The sequence below is a fragment of the Nannobrachium achirus genome, assembly GCF_963921795.1.
Source record: "Nannobrachium achirus genome assembly, chromosome: 6".
Classification (NCBI taxonomy): domain Eukaryota; kingdom Metazoa; phylum Chordata; class Actinopteri; order Myctophiformes; family Myctophidae; genus Nannobrachium; species Nannobrachium achirus.
Genome location: NC_137815.1, coordinates 27,779,865 through 27,806,710, shown reverse-complemented (window position 1 = coordinate 27,806,710; position 26,846 = coordinate 27,779,865). Strand labels below are relative to the sequence as shown.

Genomic DNA, 26,846 nt, shown 5'->3' with positions numbered 1-26,846 from the left:
CTGGACACTAAAACCATTTGAACACTATGGACATGTGGGCACCTGAATACATGGCCACCAAAACCATCTGGGCACTAGGGACATGTGGGCACCTGGACAAGTGGGCACTTAGGGGTGGAGATAACTAGGAACCTGAATGAGTGGGCACTTGGGCACTATGGACATGTAGGCACCTGAATAACTGGACACTAGGGTGGTGGGCACCTGGACAACTGGGCACCTCAATAATGATTTGTGTCCAGTGTCACCACAAGTGTTTTTCTTTAACTTCACATAGCATGCACCTGCTAATAGTAGCAATTAGTCGTGCTCCATGGAGAGGGCCGGTCCGCAGTCACACTCTTGATCTGCAGTTTTTAATCTCTCACCAAAGTGTGGTCCTTGAAGGGGTTCCAGGGGGTCACCTGCATCACAAGTCCAGTTAAACCCTTAAAGCTTTTCAAAAATAGACAATCTACAAGCTCACTACGCATTGCAACGCATTATGAGCGTGTAGATTGGCTATTTTCTAAACATTTTGAAAAACCTTAACAAAACCTGGCACAAAATATTTTCAGATGGGGTCTGCACTGCAGCAAATACATATCAATATGGAGGTCAGGTCATTCACATGGAAATGTTTGAGAACCATAGGCCCTTTATTCTGAAAACCTTGATGGGCCGATTTATCTCAAGAGTCAGTTATCATATTCAGATCTTTATTGTGTTTACTTTAAAGAAGCAATAGGCAGTATAACAGGGGTAAATAAGTAGTAGGCCTATTTAATTGCAGCCAACCTCCCAAAATACTTTCCCGAGGTCAGATATTTCCCTGAAGTCTGAGATCATATTCAAACAACTGCCCCAATCTTATCAGGTGGAGGCAGACCATGATATTAATTATGTGTCAAGACAGGAATGTGTGGTCATGTAAATGTGTGGTCAGCCAGTGCACAGAAATAGCTATTTGATTTTTTTCTAATAACATAGACAAATAAGTAGCCAAATTTAAACAGCTTATGCATTAAAAATGGTTTCCACTATCATAGTTAAACCAAGCTTTTACAGTGTCAATGAATTCACACAGCATTAACTTTTGCATTTGTGACACAGGCCATGATAGTTGAGGTCTACATTATATCATATAGCCTGCATGCATATCATTTGACCACCTTGTGGACCACCACATGACACAGACACCAATGCAGACACTCACACACACCTGTTATAACAAAGATTACGAATTAATTATGCAGTGACTTCATTAAGAGTTCGCTTTGAAACAATACAGAAGTGAATTCAAGTACACAACCATTCGTTCAATATGTTCGGTTTGGATAGCGTTGGTGGTGAAAGCCGGATCAAATTGACCCGGGACATCAGTGGAATTTTGAAACAGCACAGAAATGTAAATAGGCCTATATTGTTTTCAACCCAATGGCAAGCAATAAAGATAGGCCTAATATGGCAGACTGGAAACAAAAATCTGCCTGGGCATTTAAATAATGTCATATGTTATATGTATATAGCACGTCAAATGCTGATCAGTCAATCTATGAACAATCTAAAGGGCCCATGATAGTCTGTATTGGACCAGAGTCTACCATAATGTTTTTGTAGCCTAAGCCATACGACACTTAATGCACAGGCTTACAAGACTATGTACCATATTTTGACACTACTTGCAGTGTGTGTGTGTGTGTGTTTTAATTATAATATATTTTAATTACACTATTTATTTGGATGAATAATGTATTTTAAGTATAACCACTCAAGGATGTTTTGCATTTTCTTATTAATGTTAATGTATTATCTTCACAGAAATTGCCGAATTAAGGCCTATAAAGGTCTAATGAATAGGTCTGATTAAATGTACATATTGTATGACCAGTATGACCAAAATTACCAAAAGTGTCCAGTCAAAGGCCAAATAGATAGGTACCTGGCAGTGCATTGTTTATTTCTTGTAGTGTGGTGCCCTCTAGTGGGGGGCAAAAATGAAGCCCAGGACTTCTCAAGAAACGAAAGTAAAAATGTATTCATTCAAACTCCAGTCAACAACACTACGAGAAGTAGCATAGTAGCTACTTCTAGGCTACTCACTTACTGCACTTTAGATAGTAAACTAGTTTAACTGGCTAGTTTAGTTTTACTTGTATGCAAACGCACAACTTGGGTTATAAACCCAGCTAACCTCATTCCACTCAAGCAAGGCAAGCACAGAAAGTCACTTTAGAGCATTAAACATGTCTGTGATCAATAATGACATCGACGAGGGGTTTTACTCCCGACAACTGTAAGTACAATGGATTCATTATTATTCAGTCAGCGTGATAATAGTGATATATGTTTTCAATTGACCATGAATTCGTAGGCCCAGCCCCACCTTGATACACCTGTTTACCTCATGTATTGTACATCAGTTGACCTTCTTTAGACAAAGTCAAAACAGATTTACATTAGCTTATAATTTATTCAGCATTAGAGCCAAGGACCACCATTTGATGTAATTTAGCCTCTCCCACATGTTGTTATTATTATAATTTTGTCCACAATTCCATGCTCATGGTTTGCATTTGTAGTCCTAAACGGCCATGTTGAGGACCAACAAAGGTGGTTCAATTTGTTTGATTGGCATGGAACTAATCAGAACACCTGTGTTGGTCCTCAACATGGCTGGTGTAGGACTACAAATGCAACCCATGAATTGTTGATGTTGCTACAATAGGAGAGAAAACAGGCAAAATAACAATTCTTCTACATTCTCTAATTGAGTAGACTTCCTGTAAATTAAAGTAATGCAGATGTTGAACCACAATTTAACTCTTGTGAGTGTAAAATGGAACCAAACTGGTTTAATTTTACACTCTCAAGAGTTAAAGATCTATAAGGGTCCATTTGGTTACCAGCTCTCCATCATTTAGCTGGGGACCACCTGGAACCCGGACCACTGGTGGTCCTTGAGGGGGTTGGCTTAAAGCTTGAAACATGCCTGTGGCTACTACAGTATTAAGCATTTTACAGTCTATGCTTCAGTTCAAACCGAACTTTAAGCTAAACATTATCCTTGATTTTGGATTTTGGTCACACTGAATTAAATTGCCTACTTGCATTTCCTTTTGGGGAAGACTGATTATGTTTAATATTTAATAGTAAATTAATTGTAATAGTATTGTACACTTTTTGCTTGTAGATCTTCTATTTGTCATACATTGGGGCTGTTAAGTATGACATCATTTTGTAGGCAGAGGAGAATTTCTGCCCCCAGTTTCCGTGAATCTTTTTACTATTTTTACTATTTACACATTTTTCTTCTCTTTGTTGTTGAAAGGAAAGTGTTAGAATTATACTTTAGTCGTTATTTTTGTCTCGGATCTGTTGAAAATAGCGAGGGACAGAAAATGCTCTGGGGGCAGATTCTCCTCTGCCTACAAAATGATGTCACGGCTTAAAAGCCCCTAAGTGCATGGGGCTTAAAACGTTGAATGTTTTTGTTGGTTTACACAGGTGTGCCCAAAGATCACCAATGGTGTGCAGGCTAGACCACATGACATGCATCTAAAAATATATAATCCTCACAACCTAATCAGAATGGGGTAGTGTGTGTGTGTGTGTGTGTGTGTGTGTGTGTGTATGTATGTATGTGCATCTGCAACTCCACGTTCAGCAGTTGTTCAATTGTCTCAAAAACATAATACAAAAATCAACAACGCATGTTCCTTGCTGACCATCAACTTTTTTTTTTTTTTTTTTTTTAATATGAGCGCCCGTTAGGGCGCGATTTCTAGATGTGAGCGGCCGCGCAGCGGCCGCGAATTTCTAGTTAATATAAAAAGAATATGTCAATATGACATCAAGAAGGGCCTGCCAGCTCCCTTCATGGCTTCTAAAGTAGGCAAACCTCCAATGCAATACTTTGTTCAAGAGTCAGTAGCATTACAAAGAACCCCAAAACCTACCACTTCCATACTGAATGGGATGAAGACATTTCCTCCAGTATTTCCCATTTATTTCCCCCTTATAGTAAGTGTGTTTGTCTAAAATGTAACGCCAGTGCTGCTATTCCAAAGCCCCCCTCAGGCCCTCAGCTAAAACATTTTGGATGGGTAGATCATGTTGAGCTAGTCATTTTAAAAGTAGATCTCACATCAAAAAAGTGTGGGCACCCCTGGTTTACATGTTGAACCATTTGTGTGTCCAGGTATGTGTTGGGCCATGAAGCCATGCGTCGGATGGGGGCAGCTGATGTCCTCATTGCGGGGATGAAGGGTCTGGGTGTGGAGATAGCCAAGAACGTCATCCTGTCTGGAGTCAAGTCTGTCACCGTCCAGGATGAAGGCCTGACCAACTGGCTGGACCTGTCTTCTCAAGTATGTATGCCTATGTCATTGACATTCTAAAATATCTGAAATGACAGTGATTGTTATTACCACAATGTTTGGTTGTATGGCAGCAGTGGTGCAGTGGAGATTTTGGTTACACCCCGCCATTCCGAAACACCGCCATTCCGAACATTGACTTCCATTGTTAGGAATGGCGGTGTATCTCATTTTTATATAACACACCGCCATTCCGAAATAATACCACCGCCTTTCCGAAGGCTTGACTTCCATTATTCGGAATGGCGGGGTCTTATATAAACATTAAAAACACCTCCATTCCGAACATTGGAAGTCAATGTGCGGAATAGCATGTCCCAGTCAAGAAGCCAAAAGGGGGTTAATTCAATTCAAATATATCTTAATATCTTAAGCAGATAGATAATAAGAAGCCAAAATCAATGTTAGTCAGCCTTCATAAAAACGTAACATCACTTCCTGTACTGATAAGGTGACATCATTGATAAGGTGACATCACCACCACCTTATCAAAGATCAACAGTGACAGTATGAATATCCAGGGTTTGATCTTCCAGGGTTTGACATTTTGGACAATGAGCAACGCAACATTGAATGGCTGCAGGTTTCAGTTGTTCATGTAAACTTGTGATGATCTCCCCTCCAGTTTTTCCTGAACGAGTCCCATCTGGGTCAGAACCGGGCTACGAGCTCCTTGGATCAGCTGTCTGCCTTAAACCCTCATGTGCACGTCTCTGCCAACACTGGACCGCTCACTGAAGACCTGCTGCTTGGGTTTCAGGTACAGTCTTAAGAGAAAGCTCACTGGAATAAATAGCTCATTCTGACTACACTGTACATGTACAATATAGAGCACTGTTTCCCAAACAGTGGGTCGGGACCCATTAGTGGGTCACGGACACATTTTTATGGGGCCCTTCATTTTTTGTTTCCCTCATTTTGTTTTTAATTATTATTATTTCATTAATGTCATGAAGAATTAAAGAAAAATCAAAGAAATTCATTTATACATTTACAAATACATTTGAACATAAATATTTAAGAAGTAGTGAAAATAGCCGTGCTACAAGCTCAAAACACGCCGCAAAGCCTCATGTTGTGAACTTGTAGATCAGCTGTTTTCACTAGTTTGTGTCCTGGGCAAATATCCAATTTCTCTTTTGGGTCACGGACTAAAAGATTGGGAACCCACTGCTATAGAGAAAGTGAAGTAGCCCTCACATTAATTAATAAAGGCATGAAACCCTACTCTGAATTTGTAGTTTGTTTTCCTGTAAAGGTCAAAAATCAACGGCAGGTTTAAAAGGCTGAATTACATCTTTCAGGTGGTAGTCCTCACTGACTCTTCACTGGATGATCAGATACGGTTTGGTTCGCTGTGTCATTCGAATGGGATCAAGTTCATTGTGGCAGACACCAAAGGACTGTGTGGGTAAGGAAGAAGAGCATGCCATTTAATCTAATCTAATCAAGGTTCAAGTCCAAGGTTCAAGGTTACTTTATGAGTATGTTAAGAGTAGCATTATTTAGTTTGGGTTCCTCAGACACTGTAGCAGCATTAATAGTAATTAGTAATAACCAGTAAGGCCATCAGTCTTGGCCATATATGGATTCTGTTAGTGTGGTTCTCCTAACAGGGCATCATCTGGGATACAATCCCTTTTATGCCCATATATGGAGATCCCTAACAGAATCCCTTTTATGCCCATATATGGAGATCCCTGCTCTGAGTATCTGACATCACTGTGATGTCACCTGTGATGTCACAGTGATGTGTCAGGAGAACCACAGTGTCAGGCGTTACCTGTCCGGATGACCGGACAGACATAGACAAGCTGTAACGGTTCTGATAGTAAACTGCGACCTACGGTCACAATAATAATAGTAACAACATGGGAGACAGAACACAAGGAAAAACAAGAATCAGAAAGTAGCAGCAGTATCAAAAATATAATGTAATGTAGTGTAATCTAATCTAATCTTTTCTAATGTAATACCATCAAAGTGCTGAATAAAGACACACAAACCTTACGTTCTTTCTGCAGTCAGCTATTCTGTGACTTTGGGGAGCATTTCGAGGTCTTGGACTCTAATGGAGAAATGCCAGTATCAGCCATGATCGCTCACATCACTAAGGTACGGTAATTGTTTCATCATTTAGGTTTGTTACAGAGACATGTAAGAGCGTACTGATATTTCTAAAATCACGTATATAGGGGGTGAGGTCGATTGAGCATCGACACCTGAACCCTTTAAGACCTGGAACACATCCGGAACCCACCATTATGTTATGCTTTAACTATTAAAAAATAGCAGATATACAAGCTCACAGCGCGGCACCGTTAACTCTTAAAAAAAACGTCAGATATACAAGTTCACAGCATGGCACCGAGTGTAGATCTGCTATTTTTGAGCGGTGGTCACGCCGCTCCTATACGTGGCCGTGTGTGTAGACGTGTATGTGGGTGGGTGCGTCCGTATGTAGCCTCAAGCCTGTGGTGTAGTACCTTTTCTGACCACACATGTTAAGGGAGGGGCGCTGTTTTCAGGCCAGGCCAGACCAGGCACACACACACACACACACACACGCACACACACACACACACACACAGGGGGGAAGGGGGGGGGGGGGGGGGTTGGTGGGTAAACTACCGCTCAGTTCACACGGGTGTGATTTTTTTAAAATCTATTTGAATATTTTGACCCGACTATAAATGTCCTCTGAGTTATTGAAAAACGCATGTTTCTATGTCAGTGGTTCTCGAACCTTTTCATGTCAAGGACCCCTAGAATTATATGTATTTGGCCGCCGACCCCCATTTCGAAATATTATGTATCAGTGACCCACAGAAGCAAATATTTGAGTTCGCTTTAAAAATATATATATTCAAAGATTTGCACAAATGTTCATGATTTCTCTAAAATAGCTGATCTACAAGCTGTGCGTCTGCTATTTCTCAATAGCTAAAGTATAAAATAATTCCAGGTCTTAATGTGATTTTTCTCTCCTCTTTCTCCATTCTAGTCAGACCCTGGAGTGGTGCTTTGTGACCAGAAGCATGGTTTTCACGATGCCGACGATGGCTTCAGAGTCTCCTTCTCTGAGGTCCATGGTATGACAGAGCTCAACAACGCTGGGCCCTTGGAGATCAAATTAATCGGTAGGCACTCAGATCTCACGTCAGTGTTTTAATAACTCAGAAAATGTATTAGGAGCCAGGCCTTATTACCTTGAAGTGCCTTCAAGGTAATAAGTAACATCTTAAACTCAATCAGGTCAAACAGACCCCATAACTCTAAAGTTAAAGACCTCTCTCTGAGTTCTTTATGGTTCCTATCTATCAATAATTTAGCTGGGGACCCCCTGGCAAAAACATAATCTTAATCAAAAGGCATTTCCATGATTTAAAATTCTGGAGTTTGATTTTCTTTGTGTTATTCTTTTCTCACTGTACTTTATGCACGTTATGATGTTATATACTATTGCTTAATTTACATTTATTTCATTATGAAACCTTGCTTTGATAAGTGCTTTATGAATAGTTATTATTACACAGTAGATGTGCCAAAAGGGCACCTTATCTGCACTCAAAATCAGGGAAAGATTGTATGTTTCTCGATTAACTGGTTCAATCAAAGGATACGTCATAATGAGGTGAATCTCTCATACCATATTTAAATGTCCTGTTTCATCACCAGATGCATACTCCTTCAGCATTGGAGACACTTCAGGTTTCTCCGACTATGAACATGGCGGTGTAGTAACTGAAACTAAGCAGACAAAAGTACTCACATTTGTAAGTAGTAGTCTTTATCTTCAGTGTAAACCCATGTTCGCTAGAGATTTAACCTCCATTGCCAAGAGATGTAACCGCAACTTTCAATGCATTACAGAAACCACTCCATCAGGCCTTATCAGACCCCCAGCTGATTGTGACGACCGATTATGGGAAGACAACCAGGCATCAGACCTTGCACTTGGCCTTTCAGGCTCTCCATGGCTTTGTGAAGGACACAGAACGACTGCCTAAGCCTTGGTCAGAGGTCAGTAATGAAATCTGAAATGACAGTGTCAGTTATTACCACAATATTTGAACGGCAGCAGTGATGTAACATTTTAACTGAATACCGGTAGGTTCTCATATTGCCAAAACGGTTACCCAGTCATTTCATATTCCCACTCAGTTATATCATACAAGATTTATATTTATCACAATTCCAGTTGATTTGTAGTTCGTAAGCAATGTACAAGGTTGTACTGTACAATTCTACAAAGTACATTGAGTGTTTATAGGTTAGTGATATTTTATAATAATATTTCGCCTCATGTTTATTGGCTAGCAGATTAATTGCATAGTCATGATTGGTGACACACCAGTGTGAAGTTGTTGTACCTACAGCTCAGTCCTGGCATCTTTTGAAAGAAAACTATAAGGAATGGCATGACCACCAGTGGTCATTGAGGGGGATCCAGGTGGTCCCCAGTGTAATGATGGAGAGTTGGTAACCAAATGGACCCTTATTGATATTTAACTCTTTGAGAGCGTAAAATGGTACCAAATGGACCCGTAAGGGTCATTTTACGCTCTCAAGAGTTAAATTATTGTTAAACATCTGTTTACACAATTCGAGAATGTATAAGAATTGTTATTTTGATCAATGTTTGCTTGTTATCTCTCCTATGGTGCTACTATGATACCAACATTACTGAACACATTATGACGCAATATTTTATGCTTTAAATATAAAAAAAATAGCAGATATACAAGCTCACAGCGCGGCACCGAGTGCCGCGCTGCGAGCTTGTAGATCTGCTATTTTGTAGATCCCCATTTCAAAATATCTAGTTCCAGGGACCACCCAGAAGCAAAGTTTGAGTTACAAACGTTCTCTTTGAAAAGTATATTCAAAGATTTGCAGACATTTTCACGACTTTTTCAAAAATAGCAGATCTACAAGCTCGCAGCGCAGCACTCGGTGCCGCGCTGTGAGCTTGTATATCTGCTATTTTTCACTGGTTAAAGCATTCAATAATTCTAGGCCTAAATGGGTTAATAGAGCATGGAATTGTGGACAAAATCTTACCCCAACGACAACAAAATATTCCAAGTCTTGGGTCTGAGAGGCCAAATCTCATCAAATGGTTGTCCGTGGCTCAAATGCCAAATAAATAATGGACCTTGACATGAAAAGGGTCGGAAACCACTGCATTACACCAGTTGTTCTCAACGTGGATTTCAGGGACTCTCTAGGTTCCTTTAGGGGGGTCTAAATTGACCCTTACAAGTCTGGAACTTTGACATTGTACCCTGACGGGTCCATTTGGTTCCATTTGTATCAAATTTAAAAGTTTGCAAACCAATGCATTACACCAGCAGTTCTCAAACTACGTCAAAAAAGTTGTGCGATCAAAAAGTTTGAGATCCCCTGCATTACGCTATGGTTTTATTTGCATGGTTGGTCATCTGTCAACAGACGGATGCTGATCTCCTGGTGTCCATGGTGACTCCGTTGGAAGATGAGGATGTGGTGAGGTGCTTCTCCTACACAGCCCAGGGGGACCTGGCTCCTGTCAATGCCTTCATTGGAGGGCTGGCCGCGCAGGAGGTCTTGAAGGTAAGCTGAAGGGCAGCGGCTATCAAACCTTTTCATTTCAAGGACCCCCAGTCATAAGTCGTAAGTGCAATATTTGTCTTTGAAATGTAGTGTACTGTAAAAGTATCCAAAACTACCAGTAAGACTCCCTAATCGGGAGATAAGCGACCGTCAGGTCGCAGCGTGATTTTAGGGAAAAATGTGTAGGAGCAGTGTCCAAAAATGTGTTTGAAAAAATCAGCCTGATGGTGGCGCTATATGGGACAGATCCATGTTGTTGAGATCAGTGTAGACATACTGTGTACCGATTTGCCTGATTTAAGGGCAAAATCTGTAGGAGCAGTGTCCAAAAATGTGTTTGAAAAAAATCGGCCTGATGGTGGCGCCAAATGGGACAGATCCATGTTGATGACATGAGAAAAGTATCCAAAACTACAATTCTCAAGTGAAGTACAGATACTCGGATTCTCAATAAACAGACTAATTAAAGACTAATGTAGTGGTAAAAGTGTCAAACATAATCTCTTACAGATTTCTAACACACATCATATACTGCATATGAAACACAGACTGTACTGTAGTTATCTTGATATACAGTATTATGACCCAAATCATATACAGTATATAGGCTATAGAGGTTATTAAAAAAAATACTTAAGTACAATACTAATTACTACTCCAGTCAATACATACTGTAGTTATTTCTCCCCTGGCAAAATAATCTTGATCTCTTAGTTTCTCCCCCTTTATCCTTATGCTTGCCCACTAGCACTAATATGGGTTCAATCAGGACAACTCATGAATTTACCTAAAAATATTTCTAATAAATATAAATTGAACAATTATACATTTAGTTAGACAATGCTTTTGTAGGTACTCTTGAGGGAGCAGGCTACATATCAACCTGTGCCCTACCAACTAGGGGCCTTACGAAAGACCCCCCATAGTACATGAAAGCAGATACAAAACAACAACAGGTGGTGGAGGGTCAACAGCCATCTTAAAAGCAGCACCGACAGCAGTAAGCAGCAGCAAACAGCAAGCAGTAATGAGCAATGCAAACTTTTGTTTAAACAGGGCAAACAGAAGCATGGAGCTGACACTGATCAATGATCGGCTACCAGCAATTGCACAGTTTCCTGACTCGACTTGCTCTTTGATTGTTTGAATACTTTATTAGCAGTTAGCTTAGGGAAATACATGACAGTACAATTTGGATACAAGGTCTACTAGTAGGACTTAAACCCAAGAAAGCACCATGGCTTGTTTACATTGGGGTCCTTTGTACTCAATTAATTGAGTACAAATTCTCCGCACGTAAAATCCGTGACAGTAATTTCTTCAGAAATGAATGTAAATAATAGTTGGTGTACAGTATAATATTGTCTCCACTGTGTCCGTGTAGGCCTGCAGTGGGAAGTTCACACCGCTTCAGCAGTGGCTGTATTTTGATGCACTGGAATGCCTCCCCGAAGACCGTGAAGAAATGAAAAAACAACTGACGCAGAGCAGCTGTTCTTTAGTAAGACTTTGTAGCTGCATGTTATTTATTTATTTTCTTTCAGCTTGCCAGCATGTTCTCAGAACCTAAAGAGACCCTGCTTAGGAGGTTGTACTAACACTTCTTCCCAGAAGTAGAACTCCTGAGGTGTACTTTCAAAGTTGGTCTAACAAAGTAGCAGAAAATAGCAGATCTACAAGCTCAAGCTCCCCTAAGTAACAAGAAATCTTGTGAAATAAAATGTCGCCAACCAATCATCAAGGACGATGATACACAAAAGAAGAAGAAGCTCACAACGCGACACAGTGTGAGCTTGTGTAGATCTGCAATTTTCACTTTTTTATGATGTTGTTTTATGACGGTTTTCGTTATAATGGAAACCTAACCTAGGAAGAAAACAAAATGATATCACAGAACTTGAAGGACTACTTCACCCATTTTCAACATATCTTCATATACCGGTAATTGGTTTAATGCTCATTGCTCATGATAAGATGGTGCCATTTCCTTTTATACCGTCTGTGTCTCAGAGGAGGGCTGTGTGGACGCTTCTGAAACCTGCCTACCGGAAAATGGTTGAAGTTGTCCTGTTAATGGGTTCTGGAAAATGTCAGGTTATGGAGTTATTCTATTACAGCTATATGTGTGCAGCTTTCTAATGTTATTGGTCCATTGTCCATGGTCTCTGTTGCAGAAGGACACACGGTATGATGGACAGATCTCTGTGTTCGGGTCAGCCTTCCAGGAGAGACTTCTGCAGCAAAAGTATTTCCTGGTGAGTGTATTTCTAATCTTTGCCCACAAGGGGGCACACTCTGCATGGCAAAAGAAAAAAACATCTGTGTTTCTTTTCCTCTGATCAGTACTACTACTTGGGCTGCGTCCGAAATCCACCCTATTCTCTAATGTAGTATACTAAAAGGGGGCTCCGCCATTTTGAACTAGTGTCCGAATGTATAGTGAGCATTTTTGTACCCTAATATAGTGCACTGAAGTATCCCACAATGCATTTGGATTTGTAGTGAGCATTCGATGGTCACTATTCAAGCGCTATCCAAGCCCTGCCGCCCCACAATGCAATGCGCTGCGGCCGCTGTCTCGCGCTTTGAGCACGCACATGCGGTGTGCACGCGCACACGCACACTGCAGGCTTGTCTCTGCGTCTCTGGGCAGGAGGAGTAGCCACCTGTTGCTGAGCAAACGCAACAGAGCCGTCCGTAGCAGAACCACCGGCTTAAGAAAACAACTCGTACAAATGTCCACAGCATTGTCACCAGAGAACAACATTTGTTTTTCATCATTTAATGATGAAAACAGCTCTAAAGTTGAGTTGTTTATGAAGAGAATATACGAGAATAGACGCTGGAGGCTTTTGTTTTTCGATCTTTTCTTCCCAACCTTCCACAGCTGATAATAATCATGATAAAATAATGTTATTTAAATTAGCAAGAATAACCTATTTTATCACAAACATGGGTGTATATCTGCATGTGAGACAATTAAATGAATGTGGCATAAACATTATTCATTCATTGATTCACCAATGAATGAATACAATTTAAAAAAAATATATAGGCCTATATATTTTTTAACATTATTTTATTGAATTGTGATGAATAAAAACAATTATATTTGGCCTATTTCTCATAATAACACCGCAACATGTTGGTATGTTATTTACAATCCACAACACAAGCATTGGGGAGTTGATGGACAAGCTCACAACGCGTCGCTTCGCCCCCTGTTGAGAGCTTGTAGATCGGCTATTATTTATTGCTCCAAAAGCCAGCGCTAGAGCGTTTTAACTGTGCGACAGCGATGACGCAACCAGATGGCGACGGAGTAGTGTCCGAAATGCGCTGATTTGTTCACTACTGTAGTACACTACATCTGGATCCCTCATTTAGGGTTAGGGAGTAGGGAACGTGTTCCGCATTTCGGACACAGCCCTGGTGTTTATTACAGTCAGTCAGTTAGTGTTGATAAAAGCACATTTCCTGATATTTTTACAGTTTCCTCTCCAAACGTATACTGTTGTCTATGTGGTTTAGTCTGGTGCATGTGTGTGCATGTGTGTCTTTATGCATGCTTGCATGAATGTGCATGAATATTAGTTAAAACGTTCATGTGAGAAAAGTGTCAGAGAATGAAACCCATCATAGCCAAAGTTTGACAGATGAATCTTATTCAGTTAAATGCCAAACATTCTGTCCTTTATTTTATTTTCATATTCATTTTAGTATCATGTAGTAGGTTGGGAATCACTGCTCTATGAACTTGGAGTATGTGCAGCAGCCTTTGCAGGACATGAAATCTTTTTTTGTAACAGATACATTTTGCATACATTTTGCTCTTACATTTTGCTCTTATGTCATTCTCGGGGTATGAGAATGACATAAGAACATTTGTACATTCTCAGAGATATGGGGGTCCTTGAAATTAAAAAGTTAATTGAACCAATGACCTAGCTTGTTAATATTCTGAGATTCTAATTAACTGGTCTATTCTAACCCTACGTCCTTTACTTTGAGTGCAGGCTCCTGGTCTGCAGCAACAGTATTTAACTCATTTAATGCCACCCTTTCACCACTAGAGGGCGCCCAGTGGCCATAGAAAATCCCATAGAGATATGCTGGTATATGCAGAAGCCCTGCAGCCATGACTTGCCTGAACACTTTCCTTTGTGCATGTACAGGAAGAGGATGAAGTTAGCTTGAAGTTAGCTATTGGCTACCAAGCATTTTAGAAGCCTTATTTTCGTCAACTTGCACACCTCATGCATGGGAAAAAAACAGAGAAGAATGAGCTCTAAAAAATCCAATGCAATCCTGGATTGCATTGGAGTGGATTTGTGCAGTTTGTTCACAGCTTTCAAACAAAAAAATCCGATTGGAAATCCGTTCAGGCATTCTTGAGATAATAGCCATTATGTTTTACACTGTTGTGAGCTTGGAGGTCTGCTACCTGAGTTGTATGGGGGTTAAACATGCAAAATCGCGATTGAAATCATGTTCACTAGATTTGATGGGGTCCAAAAAAAAAATTTTTTTTTTAAAAATTTCAATTTAAAAAAAAAAAAAAAAAAAAAAAAAACGAGTATACTCGTGATTGGCACTGTGGGATGCGCTAATATATCACGAATATACTCGTGATTGGCACTGAATGAGTTAAATGTTACGTCCCTGGGTGGGCTCGAACCACCATCCTCTCGGTTAACAGCCGAGCGCGCTAACCAATTGCGCCACAGAGACTGTGAGCACCTGCTTTAAATAAATAAATAAAATAAAATAAAATCTGGTTTGGTACTGTCCGGTTGGAAAAAAAAAGGTTTAGGTTTAAAGAAGAATTTTGAAAACACACCAGCATACACACTTGTGCTAGCAACTCTGGTGGGACTTGAACCCACAGCCTTTGAACGTAGCTTTTGACATGCCTAGAAGGCTAATGTACTATCCATTGCAACACAGAGTTCAAGCTGGATTTCCACTGGCTGGAGCCTTGATTTAGTAAATCATATTCTATGCTTGATACTATAGAGGCCAATATTTCTGATGTAAGATTAAAATGGCCCACACAAGACTATGGCCAAATTGTTTGTTGCTTGTGATCTCGTCAGGTTGGAGCCGGTGCCATTGGTTGTGAGATCCTGAAGAACTTTGCATGCATTGGCCTCGGCGCTGGGGAAGGAGGACGCGTCATAGTCACCGACATGGACTCCATAGAAAGATCCAACTTGAACCGCCAGTTCCTGTTCCGGTCTAAGGACATCGGGGTGAGAGTTTTGCAATGCATTATTAGGTCCTTTTTATACCACTTAATGTGGGGGCAATTTGGGCATTTATTTATTCTCAAACAATGAACTTTAAAAACAGGAAATAGCAAAAATAACAGATCTACAAGCGGGCAACACGTTTGCACCAATAAAACCATGAAAAACAATAATTCAATCTTATTTGAAACGACCAAACATGCCTACTGATGATGTCACCGTACATATCAGGTGTCTGAGCTGTCCACACTCCACAGCCCTCCTCTGAGACACAGAGCGAACAGACAGAAATAGTAGTCTCATAACGAGCATTAGTGAGGACCAATTATTGATTAAAATGGGTGAAGTGCTCCCTCAAGCATTCCTTTGTCAAACTAACGAGAACGCAACACTTTGATGGCAAGGCTTTCCCTCTGACTGGAAACTCTTCTACAGTATATTGACCTTTAGATTTAGGTTTAGGTTTGTTTAGGCTTTCCTGCGTTGACCCTGTGACATGGACATGTCAAAGGTCATCACTGCTGGTGGTGACTGCTTAGCTTAGCTCAGGTTGCATTTGGTCAGCATCCACGTACAGAATGATGTCATGGCTCCTGTGTCAATATACTGTACTAGATAAGTGTTTACCAACCATCTTAAGTCACTTAACTGACGCTCTGCTCCTTAAAGCAGAGGTTCTCAAAGTGGGGTCTGGGGACCCCCATGGGTTCTTTAGGGAGTTCCAGGTGGGTCCCTAGCAAAATTAGTTGTAACGCTTGCTATGCAGAGAAGCCTCTTATAATGACTCATAAGGTCAATTATTATAATACATAAATATTGGTCACTCACTGTCTTTTTCTTTAGGCCAGGATCCTAGTGTATTATCATTTTCATAGTTGTAATACATTATGATGATTTTATAATGCAATATAATATGATTATAAGTCAATATAAGTGATAATTGTGTTCTGTGAGTGGTTAACAGCAACCCAGTATTGGAAAACATTAAAAACCTCGTCCCTGGGTGGGCTCGAACCACCATCCTCTCGGTTAACAGCCGAGCGCGCTAACCAATTGCGCCACAGAGACATTGAGTAACCTATTTTTAGAAGAGATAAAAAATGTGCCATGGCTTTGTCAGGGTACCTGTCTGTCTGTGTCCCCCTGGGAGTCCCGACCCTCAGTTTGAGAACCACTGACGGCCAGCCCTCCCAGTATTACATTTTAATATAGGATGAAAAGCATTACTAAGAGCTTGTGACTAAATAATAACTACATTGACGTTTGCGTTTCCTGAAAAGTAACCGTTTTGGACATACAAGGTTTCCTCTTGCCAGCGAAGTTATGTAACAACATGGCCTTGAGCCACACTAACTATAGCTGGTCAGCAGCATAAGTAAATGTGTGGCATGAAGAAAAAAAAGACTGAACGTAATATTTTCCATATGATTTTTGCTGACTGCGTGCCAGTTCATAGTGGAGTCCAGATGTCTCCATACGGGAACAGCACATTACTGTTTATAATGAAACGTTGATCAAATGAAACACAGAATTCCCTTTCTGCTGCTTGAAATACTAAAACTTCCATGAATCTATGTCATTAATCATTCTTGCCCAACTCCCAAATTACCACGATTGCATGTTTACGAAATCCCTGCGCTTTTTCATACAGAACTACCTAGTCACACTTCCTGTTTGCTGATGCCTTATTGCAACCGTAGGGAGCAAGTTTACTATGAGAACCGCCACAGCTTGTCCGTATACGTTACAGGTAACCCCTGACTGTGACATCACAGGTGAAATCGCAGTGATGTCAGATACTCAGAGCAGGGATCTCCATATATAGGCATAAACAGGTGACATCACAGTGATGTCAGATACTCAGAGCAGGGATCTCCATATATGGGCATAAAAGGGATTCTGTTAGGGATCTCCATATATGGGCATAAAAGGGATTGTATCCCAGACCCAGATGATGCCCTGTTAGGAGAACCACACTAACAGAATCCATATATGACCAAGACAGATGGCCAAGACTGATGGCGCGACCTCACCCTTTAGGGCGAGGTCGCTTGTCGCCCTTAGGCATCTTACTGGTTTGTATACTGTGTCATGGCCTTTAACCTCAGTTGAGCTTTACGTAAATGTTAATCACATCTCTCATTTTCATCTTTACATGTCTGTGTGTGTTTCCTGTGCACACTGTTTTGCTTGCTCGCATGTATTGCTTTGTTTTGTTTGTTTCTGAGGTTGTACAGCACTTTGGTTTGATTTGATCTTCCAAAATGAACAGATCTACTAAATAGGGATGGGACAATATGAACATTTCATGCCACGATTATTGTGACCAAAGAAATTGTGATTTACGATATTATCGCGATAATCAAAATATCCCAGACATCCTTTATCCTGGGGCGAAACAGTTGCCAATTCTTTTGGCAAAGAGATTTGGTAAAGAGCGAAAACAATACTGTATCAATTACGTTATTTCCAGGTCCGTTTGACCAATTATAGAGGGTTTAACTGCTACCGGATATGCAGCTCGGCAGTAAAAGGTGAATTGATCCCAGTGCATTACGGAGGATAATTTCACAATGAATTTAAACCTCCACAATACGATTATTGTGAGTTTTTTTTAACACGATAATAACGATTATAATCCCATCCCTACTGCAAGATCAGACCGTGTCGCAGATGCAACATGTTCTAAGCTTGTAGATCTGCTATTTTTGGTATATCAGCCTGTCGTACTATATGGTGCATTAGATTAATCATTAATCCTTGCTCAACAGAGACAGAAATCAGTGGTTGCAGCCCAGGTGGTGCGCACCATGAACCCCCAGATGAACATTGAGGCTCATCAAAACCGCCTGGACCCGGAGAGTGAACAGGTCTACGGACACCACTTCTTTATGGGTCTGGATGGCGTGGTGGCAGCCCTGGATAACATAGAAGCCAGTGAGTGACCGAACTGGGGACCGAAATCACTGTGACACATGGGGATAGTAATTACAGCGGCAGAACTGCACTCACAGAACCCTAACCCCAACACTAACTTTAAACCCCAACACGAATAGATCCCTTATGAGATGAGAGCACAGGCTGGCTGCAAAAGAAGTCACGGCACACACGTCTGAAAATGCATTCCCTTCAACTTTCAGCTGCATTTTTCCCCCAGTGCGGGGAAGGCTTAGGATGTTTACTATGATCTCTCCCTCTTGAAATACATGCTCTTTCTGTTGTTTGTAAGTGATAGTAGAGATTCTCAAACCAGGAGTGGAAAACGCAATATAAAACGTCCCTGGGTGGGCTCGAACCACCATCCTCTCGGTTAACAGGCGAGCGCGCTAACCAATTGCGCCACAGAGACTGTGAAAGCCTGTTTTTTTAAAGGAATTTTTTTTAATCTGGTTTGGTACATTGACAGTCCAGTCTGAAAAAATAAATATATTTTGAAAACACACCAGCATACCTACTGTACATGTGATAGGGACTCTGGTGGGACTCGAACCCACAACTTTTTAGCTTAAGACCCAAACGAGAAATTTGATGTTTGCCCAGGACCCAAACAAGTGAAAACAGCGGATCTACAAGCTCACACCACATAGCTTTGCACCGCGTTGTGAGCTTGTAGATAAGCTATTTTCACTACTTCTTGAACATGTTTTCTAATTTATGGCATCTCTTAGATTTATATTTTATTTATCAATGAAATTACTTGTACCACACACTTCTTTAAGAATCATTGCATTTTTTACCTTCTTTTTTCATGAAAATCTTACCTTTTTTGGGAACGTTTTTTGAAAATGTTTTGAAATAATAATAATTAAGGAATGAAATGTGTCCACGACCCACCACGAATGGGTCTCAAGTTCAACCCAGTGTTTGGGAACCAGTTGGATGGTTGGATAAAGCAATGACTTTGCTGCTGATGTCCTGTACAGGGGTGTACCTGGACGGCCGCTGCGTCCAGCACAAGAAGCCCATGTTGGAGGGAGGAACGCTTGGAGCCAAGGGCAATACCCTGGTGGTGGTGCCCCACCTCACCGAGTCCTATGGACCCGACAAGTCAGGTTCCGATGGCGCCATCCCTCTGTGCACGCTTAAGAACTTCCCTCATCGCATTGAGCACACACTGCAGGTCAGACATGGGAAGGCACTTTACATTTATATTATTGCAATTTATAACTGGTAAACTTAATTTTGGTAATACATTGAATGCAGTTTTCTTTGTCGTGAGCAGATGTGTTGTTTCTGGGTAGTTATTGTGGGCTCGCCGAAGGCGAGAACACTATGTTATCCTCATTATTTATAGAGTGAGTCCCGCCGCATATTTCCACCGCAGACAGTTGGCATTTTCCGCCGCAGACAGTAGAAAGGCAGAGCCACTAGCCAATGAGGTGGCATGATTGTATTTGAGTTCCGTCGCAGACAGTATAAAGGCAGGGCCCTTAGCCAATGAGGTGTAATTGAAGTGTGGAAAATCTGGGAGTGGTGTTAGCTTCACATGACAATTAACACGTCCCCTTTGTGGGGAAATATATAATGAGTTCTGCCGATATGACACATTGATTGGAATTTTGCATTGTTCTTATAATAACTTAGGGTGTAAATTTGAAAGGACTAATGTTAATGCTCAGGACGTTGCACTGTACTGGATGCTTCTATCCAGATTGCCTTACAAATAAGGAATTATTCACAAAACACATGGTTTTATGTGATCAGTTTCTTTCCAGACTAACTTTGAACTTTTCCTTTTTCTAGTGGGCCAGAGACCGGTTTGAGTGGCTCTTTAAGCAAACTCCAGAGAGTGTGAATCTGTTCTTGAGGTAAGCTGTATTTGATAACATCCTCTGAAATTTCCTCTCCTTTTTGCTCTGCCACGCTCACACAAGGGCATCTTTGCTTGATACTTTCAATGATATGCATTCCTCGCACACGCAGCATTCCAGCAATACAATACAATACAATCGGGACAAAATATGTAGCTGCCTTCCAAGCAGTTGACCCGGGTTCGATTCCCGGCCAACGCAAACATTTTTAGCAGTAGGCCTACCTTAAATTGCAATTAAATAGTTGGTACATATGAACTTCTCAAACTAAGTAACTATACTGTAATAGGGTCACAAGACGACCCGGTTTGGCCGGCACTGTCAAGCCACATGTCCCGGTGTCCTGACAAATATCTCTAAAACACTAATATTTCCCGGTTTTCAACATTCACTCCAAAATGTTCCAGTTTTTCGGCAGAATTAAAATAGTAGTAGCTGTTTTCAGTGGTTGCCTAGACATTTATCATGTTCTTTTCATGTAAGCATGCTCACCTAAACACTCAGAAAACATGAACAAATACATTGCGTGTCTGATTCAACACTGAGACTGTTTGTCAATCACTGCCTGTATGTAACCCTGCGGTGCGTATGTGCGCGTGCACGAACATTAGAGAATAGGCGCGCGTTTGGTAACGTGCACGTTGCTTTAAGGTTCCTGGTTTTAGGCAACAGTGGTTCGCGTCCCGGTTTGAGCGGCTGAAAATATGGTCACCCTAAACTAGAAGTAAAGACAACATAAAATAACAGCAATTTTTCACATATTTAAATGTATTTGTTCTGTATGTGCAGTATGTCTGTGTAACAAGATCAGTACAGTGTAGATGGAGAAAGTGTAGTGCAGAAATCTCTCTCTCTCTGATTGTTGTTGCCACAAACATCCCTGGTTAACACCAATGTGTGCCAGTAAGTGTTATCTATAAACCCACAGAATGGAACGGTTGTGGTTTGCATTTTATCTTTATCTTTTAATATAGACTAGACACCCCAGTGAGGTTTAAAAACACAAGGAAAAGATCACAATGAGCTGATAACAATGGAAGTAGATGTTGATGGCATTTGTGTTGTTTCCAAGTTCTACACTGTAAAATCCTCTGTTAAAGTAACTAAGCGTGTGTTATCCTATCCTCAGTGTGTTTGAGGGTGAAGAAATGGAATCAAATGGTTGTGTTAGGGGGCCACTCTCAGTCAAACTAGCACAGAGCCCAAGCCCTACACTGTAAAAGTCTCATTGTCATATTGTCATTGTGACTCTGAGAGTGTCATTGATTGTACCCTCAGTGTCATAACCAAATGGACCCTAATGCCACATGACACATTTTCATGTTAGCTTGAAGCAAGCCCACTCGGACACTTCCAGTGGGCAAGACTTCTGGTATTGTTGCAAAGCATGTGCTATTTACAATATCAAACATATAATTTTCCGAATGTCTGTCTGAGTGAGTAAGTGTCTGTCTGAGTGAGTGTCTGTCACAGCGTTTCTCCTCAGTGGCTGGAGCAATTGATCTGAAATCGCATCACCATTAGCATATGAACACACCTGACATAACTGTGAAGCCTGTTTGTCACTTTCACAAATCATATGCTGTATATTCACATTTTTATGGTGTATCTATATCTATTCTGCATCTAGCATGAGGCATATCTATTCTGCATCTAGCATGAGGCAACATGTTTAACCAGCTCTGTGTGTGTGTGTGTGTGTGTGTGTGTGTGTGTGTGTGTGTGTGTGTGTGTGTGTGTGTGTGTGTGTGTGTGTGTGTGTGTGTGTGTGTGTGTGTGGGCGGGCGGGGTGGGGATGTCTGGCCCTGTTACAGATGTTGTCCGAAAATCATGCAGATCGGTACACAGTATCTCTATAGCCATTAAACGAAACGGGTATTTCTTACATTGATGCTCCTACATATTATCATGCAAGCACCAGTTAAAGTTACTTTCCATCCCTCATATACTGTGTGCACAGTGCACATCCACATCCCATAACCCACACACTGCACATCATTTCGGAGCTCATTATCTTTGAACGGGTAAGGGCTAGTACATAGGCATTTTGCAGATACTCTTATGCAGAGCGACTTAGAAGCACATTTTTCTGTTTTAATTATTATCTTCTTTTTTTTCTCCAGATTTTAGTTTTTTAACTTTTTGTGCTTGCGTGAGACCCGTTGCTGTGCCACACAAACTCACAGAAGGGCCTCTTTGCCCACTTGCTTCCAATAATGTCTTCCTCCTCCTTGCTCACACAGCATTCCTCTTGCCCTGCAAAACGTAATGAAGTGGTTAAGCTCATTCTTCTGTTGCACAAATATAGTGAAACTTACTGTCAGACTTTTAGCTGCAAACTTGAGGTAATATTACACCCAAGACCTATACTCACTAATGTGTCCTCCAACACAGCTCTCTCTCTCCCCCACTCCCCCCCTCTCTTGATGGGGAAGCATTGAGTAGAGGCTCTCTCTCTCTCTCTGTCTCTCTCATATGGAAATGTGACTGCATGCAAGCAAGCGTTGGTGGTATAGTGGTGAGCATAGCTGCCTTCCAAGCAGTTGACCCGGGTTCGATTCCCGGCCAACGCAAAAGCTTTGGTAGGATCTTAAACTTGTATCCCTGCTAGAGTAAGGACCTGTTCAACATTGCAATCAAATTCAGTAGGTATAAATTAACTTCACAAAACACAAACTTATTAAATATAAGAAAAAACAACTTGGTAAAATATTAGCATTCTTTTATATATTTTTAAATATATCTGCTCTGTATGTGCTGTAGGTCTATTCACATGGCTTCTGTTCTTTTTATTGAATTGGACATGATTGTTGTTGCCACAAACATCCCTGGTTAACACCAATGTGTGCCAGTAAGTGTTATCTATAAACCCACAGAATGGAACGGTTGTGGTTTGCATTTTATCTTTATCTTTTAATATAGACTAGACGCCCCAGAGAGGTTTAAAAACACAAGGAAAAGATCACAATGAGCTGATAACAATGGAACTAGATGTTGGTGGCATTTGTGTTGTTTCCAAGCTCTACAATGTGAAATACTGTGTTAAAGTGACTATGAGTGTGTTATTGTTTCCTCAGTGTGTTTGAGGGTGAGCAAATGGAACCAAAGGGAGCATCACTTTCAGTTAAACTAGCACAGAGCCCAAGCCCTACACTGTAAAAGTCTGTTATTGAGAGTGTCATTGTACCCTCAGTGTCATATTATCATCGTAACTCTGAGAGTGTCGCTGTACCCTCAGTGTCATTGTAACCAAATGGACCCTAATGCCACACCCCTTACCCGTCACCCGTCACCCCCCATATACTGCCATAATGCCCCTCCACAATAGAGACACGCGGCCGCCTACAAATTCACGCCGCCAATATACAGCGGCCCCACTTTGGGTAAGGGACAACGGTGTGCTGCAGCAGTCAATGCAATTCTCATGAGAGGCATCGCAAAATACCGTAATTTCACTGGTTGACTACAGAGGCTGTAGTGATTTTTGTTGTGTTCTAATAAAGTGTCTCATTTGTTTGATTCGCAATATACAACTCACAACTTACTATAATATAACTACTTCATCAGTGAGTCAAAAGTCCTACCATTGGAAATCTTAAAGGGGAGAACACCCATTTTCAACATTGAACTATCTCATTAATATACCTTTGAGTTGTTATGTGGATCCTCCAGTTCTGTGTTGCCTAGAACTGGAGGATTGATTTGGGGGTTCTCCCCTTTAAAGTTATACCATGTAACTTTTTTTATAAAACAAATCTTAAAATTGTCCTAACTGTTAAATCGCTAAAGTTTTAGAACACCCACTCCGTTATTTTCAGCTTCTCTTTATATGTTTTCTATGATCCTGACCGGGCCCCGGTTTTCGCGGAGAAATTACGTCATCATACAACCGGCCAATCACAGCGAGGGTTATACACTGCCGGCCAATCACAGCGCATCTTGAAGTGGGGTCGCTATGACGATAGAGCGGCCATATTTGTAGGCGCCCGTGTGTCTCTCGCCTCTATACTTGGGTGAAGCATGAGTGAAGGAGTCCTTTTCTCCGGAATGCCTGAACGCACAGGAACCAGGGACCCCTCCAAAGATAGATCTCGGCGAGGTGGAGGCAGACGCGGGGGTTGTGAGGCCCGGTCCACGGCGAAAAACGGACGAAAGACGCGGACGCGACCGCGGTTTGCTATAGAGCTACTGACCACAAGTTGAGCAACTTACACAGTATAGCTTTAAGTTTAAGTGGCCGCATGGTATATACGGACGCATCCCTTGTGGTTTTCAATACCCGGACACGCTTGCCTCATGTAAATTGGGCTATTTATTTTGGGAAATTATAACATCTTGCTTCTTCCATCTGCCGTTTTGCAAGACTTATTTTTGGATGAATACTAACCAGGAGAATTCACTCTGTAGTAGTAGTCTTCAAAGTCGGTGCTCATAAATGCATTGCAGTAAAGACAGTGATGTCACTGAAAAGCGACAGGTTCGCTGTCTACTGTCTCCCCTCCGCTCTGTTAACATTAAGTTGAATTGCAGTGACTTCTATGGACTGGCTTGCAGTATAACATTCGCCTTACCCGAAGTGGTGTCGCTCTCTCAATTGTGGGCGTGAGGACAGTGAGGAGACTGGGAAAAGGTGTTCCAAGTGTTTCTCACGTTAACTTGAAGCGAGCCCCCGCGTACACTTCCAGTAGACAAGACTTCTGTGAGCGTTGAAAAGCAATTGTGTTATTTACAATGTACGTAGGCATTTTGCAGACACTCATATGCAGAGCGACTTAAAGCACATTTTTCAGTTTGAATTATTATCTTTTTTTAATGTAGTTTTTAGTGTTTTAACTTTTTCTCCTTGTGTGAGACCAGTTGCTGTGCCACAAACGAACAGAAGGGCCTCTTTGCCCACTTGCTTGCAATAATAATGCCTTTCTCCTCCTCGATCACACAGCTTTTCTCTTGCCCTGCAAAATGTAATGAAGAGGTTATCTTCTCTTACACAAAGTACGAGTACTTCATCAGATGTTCCTCACTTTCTGGCTGTATATAACACATTAAATTGCATTGCTTTCCCAGAACATGGCACAACTGCCACACATTTCACTTTTTTTTCAGGTTTAGCCCATGAAAATTCCTGTACTGTGCATGATCTTCTAGATCTGCTATGCTCAAACATTTTGTATTTTTACTTTTGATACTTTAAGAGAGAGAGAGAAAGGCGAAGTGGCGGAACACACAGGGTACTCGGGCGCTTTGTGAGCAGTATCGGACGAGTACCGATACCGCAAAATTGGCCGGTATCGGGGCGAGTACCAATACCACGAGTACCGATACCGCGAGTACCGATACCGCATTCCTAAAAAACATACTGTCGGACTTTTAGCTGTAAACTTGAGGTAAAATGACCCACAAGACCTGTCTCATTAGGAGGTTATAGTCGCTAATGTGTCCCCCAGAACAGCTCTGTCTCCCTCCCCTGCCACCCCCTCTTTTGATGGAGAGGCTTTGAGCAGAGGTTCTCTGTCTCATATGGAAATGTGACTGTATGCAAAGGAGCGTTGGTGGTATAGTGGTGAGCATAGCTGCCTTCCAAGCAGTTGACCCGGGTTCGATTCCCGGCCAACGCAAGATCTTTGGTAGTATCTTAAACTTGCAGCCCTGCTAGAATAAAGACCTGTTTAACATTGCAATCAAATACAGTAGGTAAAAATTACCTTCACAAAAAATACAACACAAACTTTGTAACTAGTAGTGGTGGCAAGACCTTTCATTGAAGAAGCATTTCTTTCACGTTCACGGTAATGATTCGTTCACGTTCACCGTCATAGTGCGATCATAAATATAACGATTGCATTCACCACAGCTTCGTAACTCGCGCGGGCACTCGCGCCTGCGGCGCTCGGGCTCGAAGAGCAGGAGCAATGTCGTGGACAATAACTGTGACATTGTAACCATTGGTGCGCTGGTACAGGGGCTGCACCGCGACTCAGCATGTCACGTATGCCTTGATGTGTTACAAATGTTTGTATATATGTTTTGAATACATGACTGCTGTGTCGTAAGACAAATTTCAGTGTGAACTGACAATAAAGTACTATATCATATCATATATCATATTGCTCATCAGTACGGTAGGAGAGCCCGTTCGTACATTTGCCCCTGTTAGTCCACTTCGCCGTCGCTACACCGCCCTATCGCTACACCGGCCAAACAGGATTTTCCCTCATTCATGAACTCATGAACGACACATCACTAATAACTAGACAACATAAAATACCAGCATTTTTCCATATATGTACTGTATCTTCTCTGTATGTGCAGTAGGTACAGTATATGTACATGGATTGTTCTCTTTATTGCATTGGCAATGATTGTTGTTGCCACAAACATCCCTAGTTAACACCAATGTGTGCCAGTAAGTGTTATCTTTAAACTCCCAGGAGCGGTTGTGGTTTGCATTTTATTTTTATCTTTTAATATAGACTAGACTTCTGGGAGCGGTGGAAAGCAAGTGCTATTTACAATTTATGTAGGCATTTTTGCAGACACTCTTAGGCAGAGTGACTTATAAGCATTTTTTTTTAGACCAGTTGATGTGCCAGCAGTGCCACAAACTCACAGAAGGGCCTCTTTGCCCACCTCCAATAATATGCCTTCCTCCTCCTCACTCAATCAGCATTCCTCTTGTCCTGCAAAATGTAATGACGTGGTTAAGCTCAATCTTCTGTTACACATATAGTGAAAGTTACTGTCAGACTTTTAGCAGTAAACTTGTGGTAAAATGACCCACAAAACCTGTCTCATTAGGAGGTTATACCTGCTCATGTGTCCCCCAGAACAGTTCT

General features: G+C 41.3%; 1 protein-coding gene across 1 annotated transcript in view; it reads left to right on the top strand.

Annotated features, from left to right (window-relative positions):
• The first annotated feature begins 2,121 nt into the window (after positions 1-2,121).
• uba7 (ubiquitin-like modifier activating enzyme 7) overlaps positions 2,122-26,846 on the top strand; it is a 118,662-nt gene continuing 93,937 nt past the window's right edge. Inside the window, exons 1-15 of the mRNA XM_080728081.1 lie at positions 2,122-2,275; positions 4,181-4,349; positions 4,984-5,118; positions 5,663-5,769; positions 6,383-6,473; positions 7,363-7,498; positions 8,037-8,134; positions 8,232-8,381; positions 9,813-9,953; positions 11,338-11,454; positions 12,128-12,208; positions 15,050-15,205; positions 17,974-18,139; positions 19,126-19,322; positions 19,946-20,010. Of these exons, the coding sequence (XP_080584207.1) occupies positions 2,226-2,275; positions 4,181-4,349; positions 4,984-5,118; positions 5,663-5,769; positions 6,383-6,473; positions 7,363-7,498; positions 8,037-8,134; positions 8,232-8,381; positions 9,813-9,953; positions 11,338-11,454; positions 12,128-12,208; positions 15,050-15,205; positions 17,974-18,139; positions 19,126-19,322; positions 19,946-20,010 (1,859 nt within the window). The 5' untranslated portion in view covers positions 2,122-2,225. The remainder of the gene's footprint in view (positions 2,276-4,180; positions 4,350-4,983; positions 5,119-5,662; positions 5,770-6,382; positions 6,474-7,362; positions 7,499-8,036; positions 8,135-8,231; positions 8,382-9,812; positions 9,954-11,337; positions 11,455-12,127; positions 12,209-15,049; positions 15,206-17,973; positions 18,140-19,125; positions 19,323-19,945; positions 20,011-26,846) is intronic.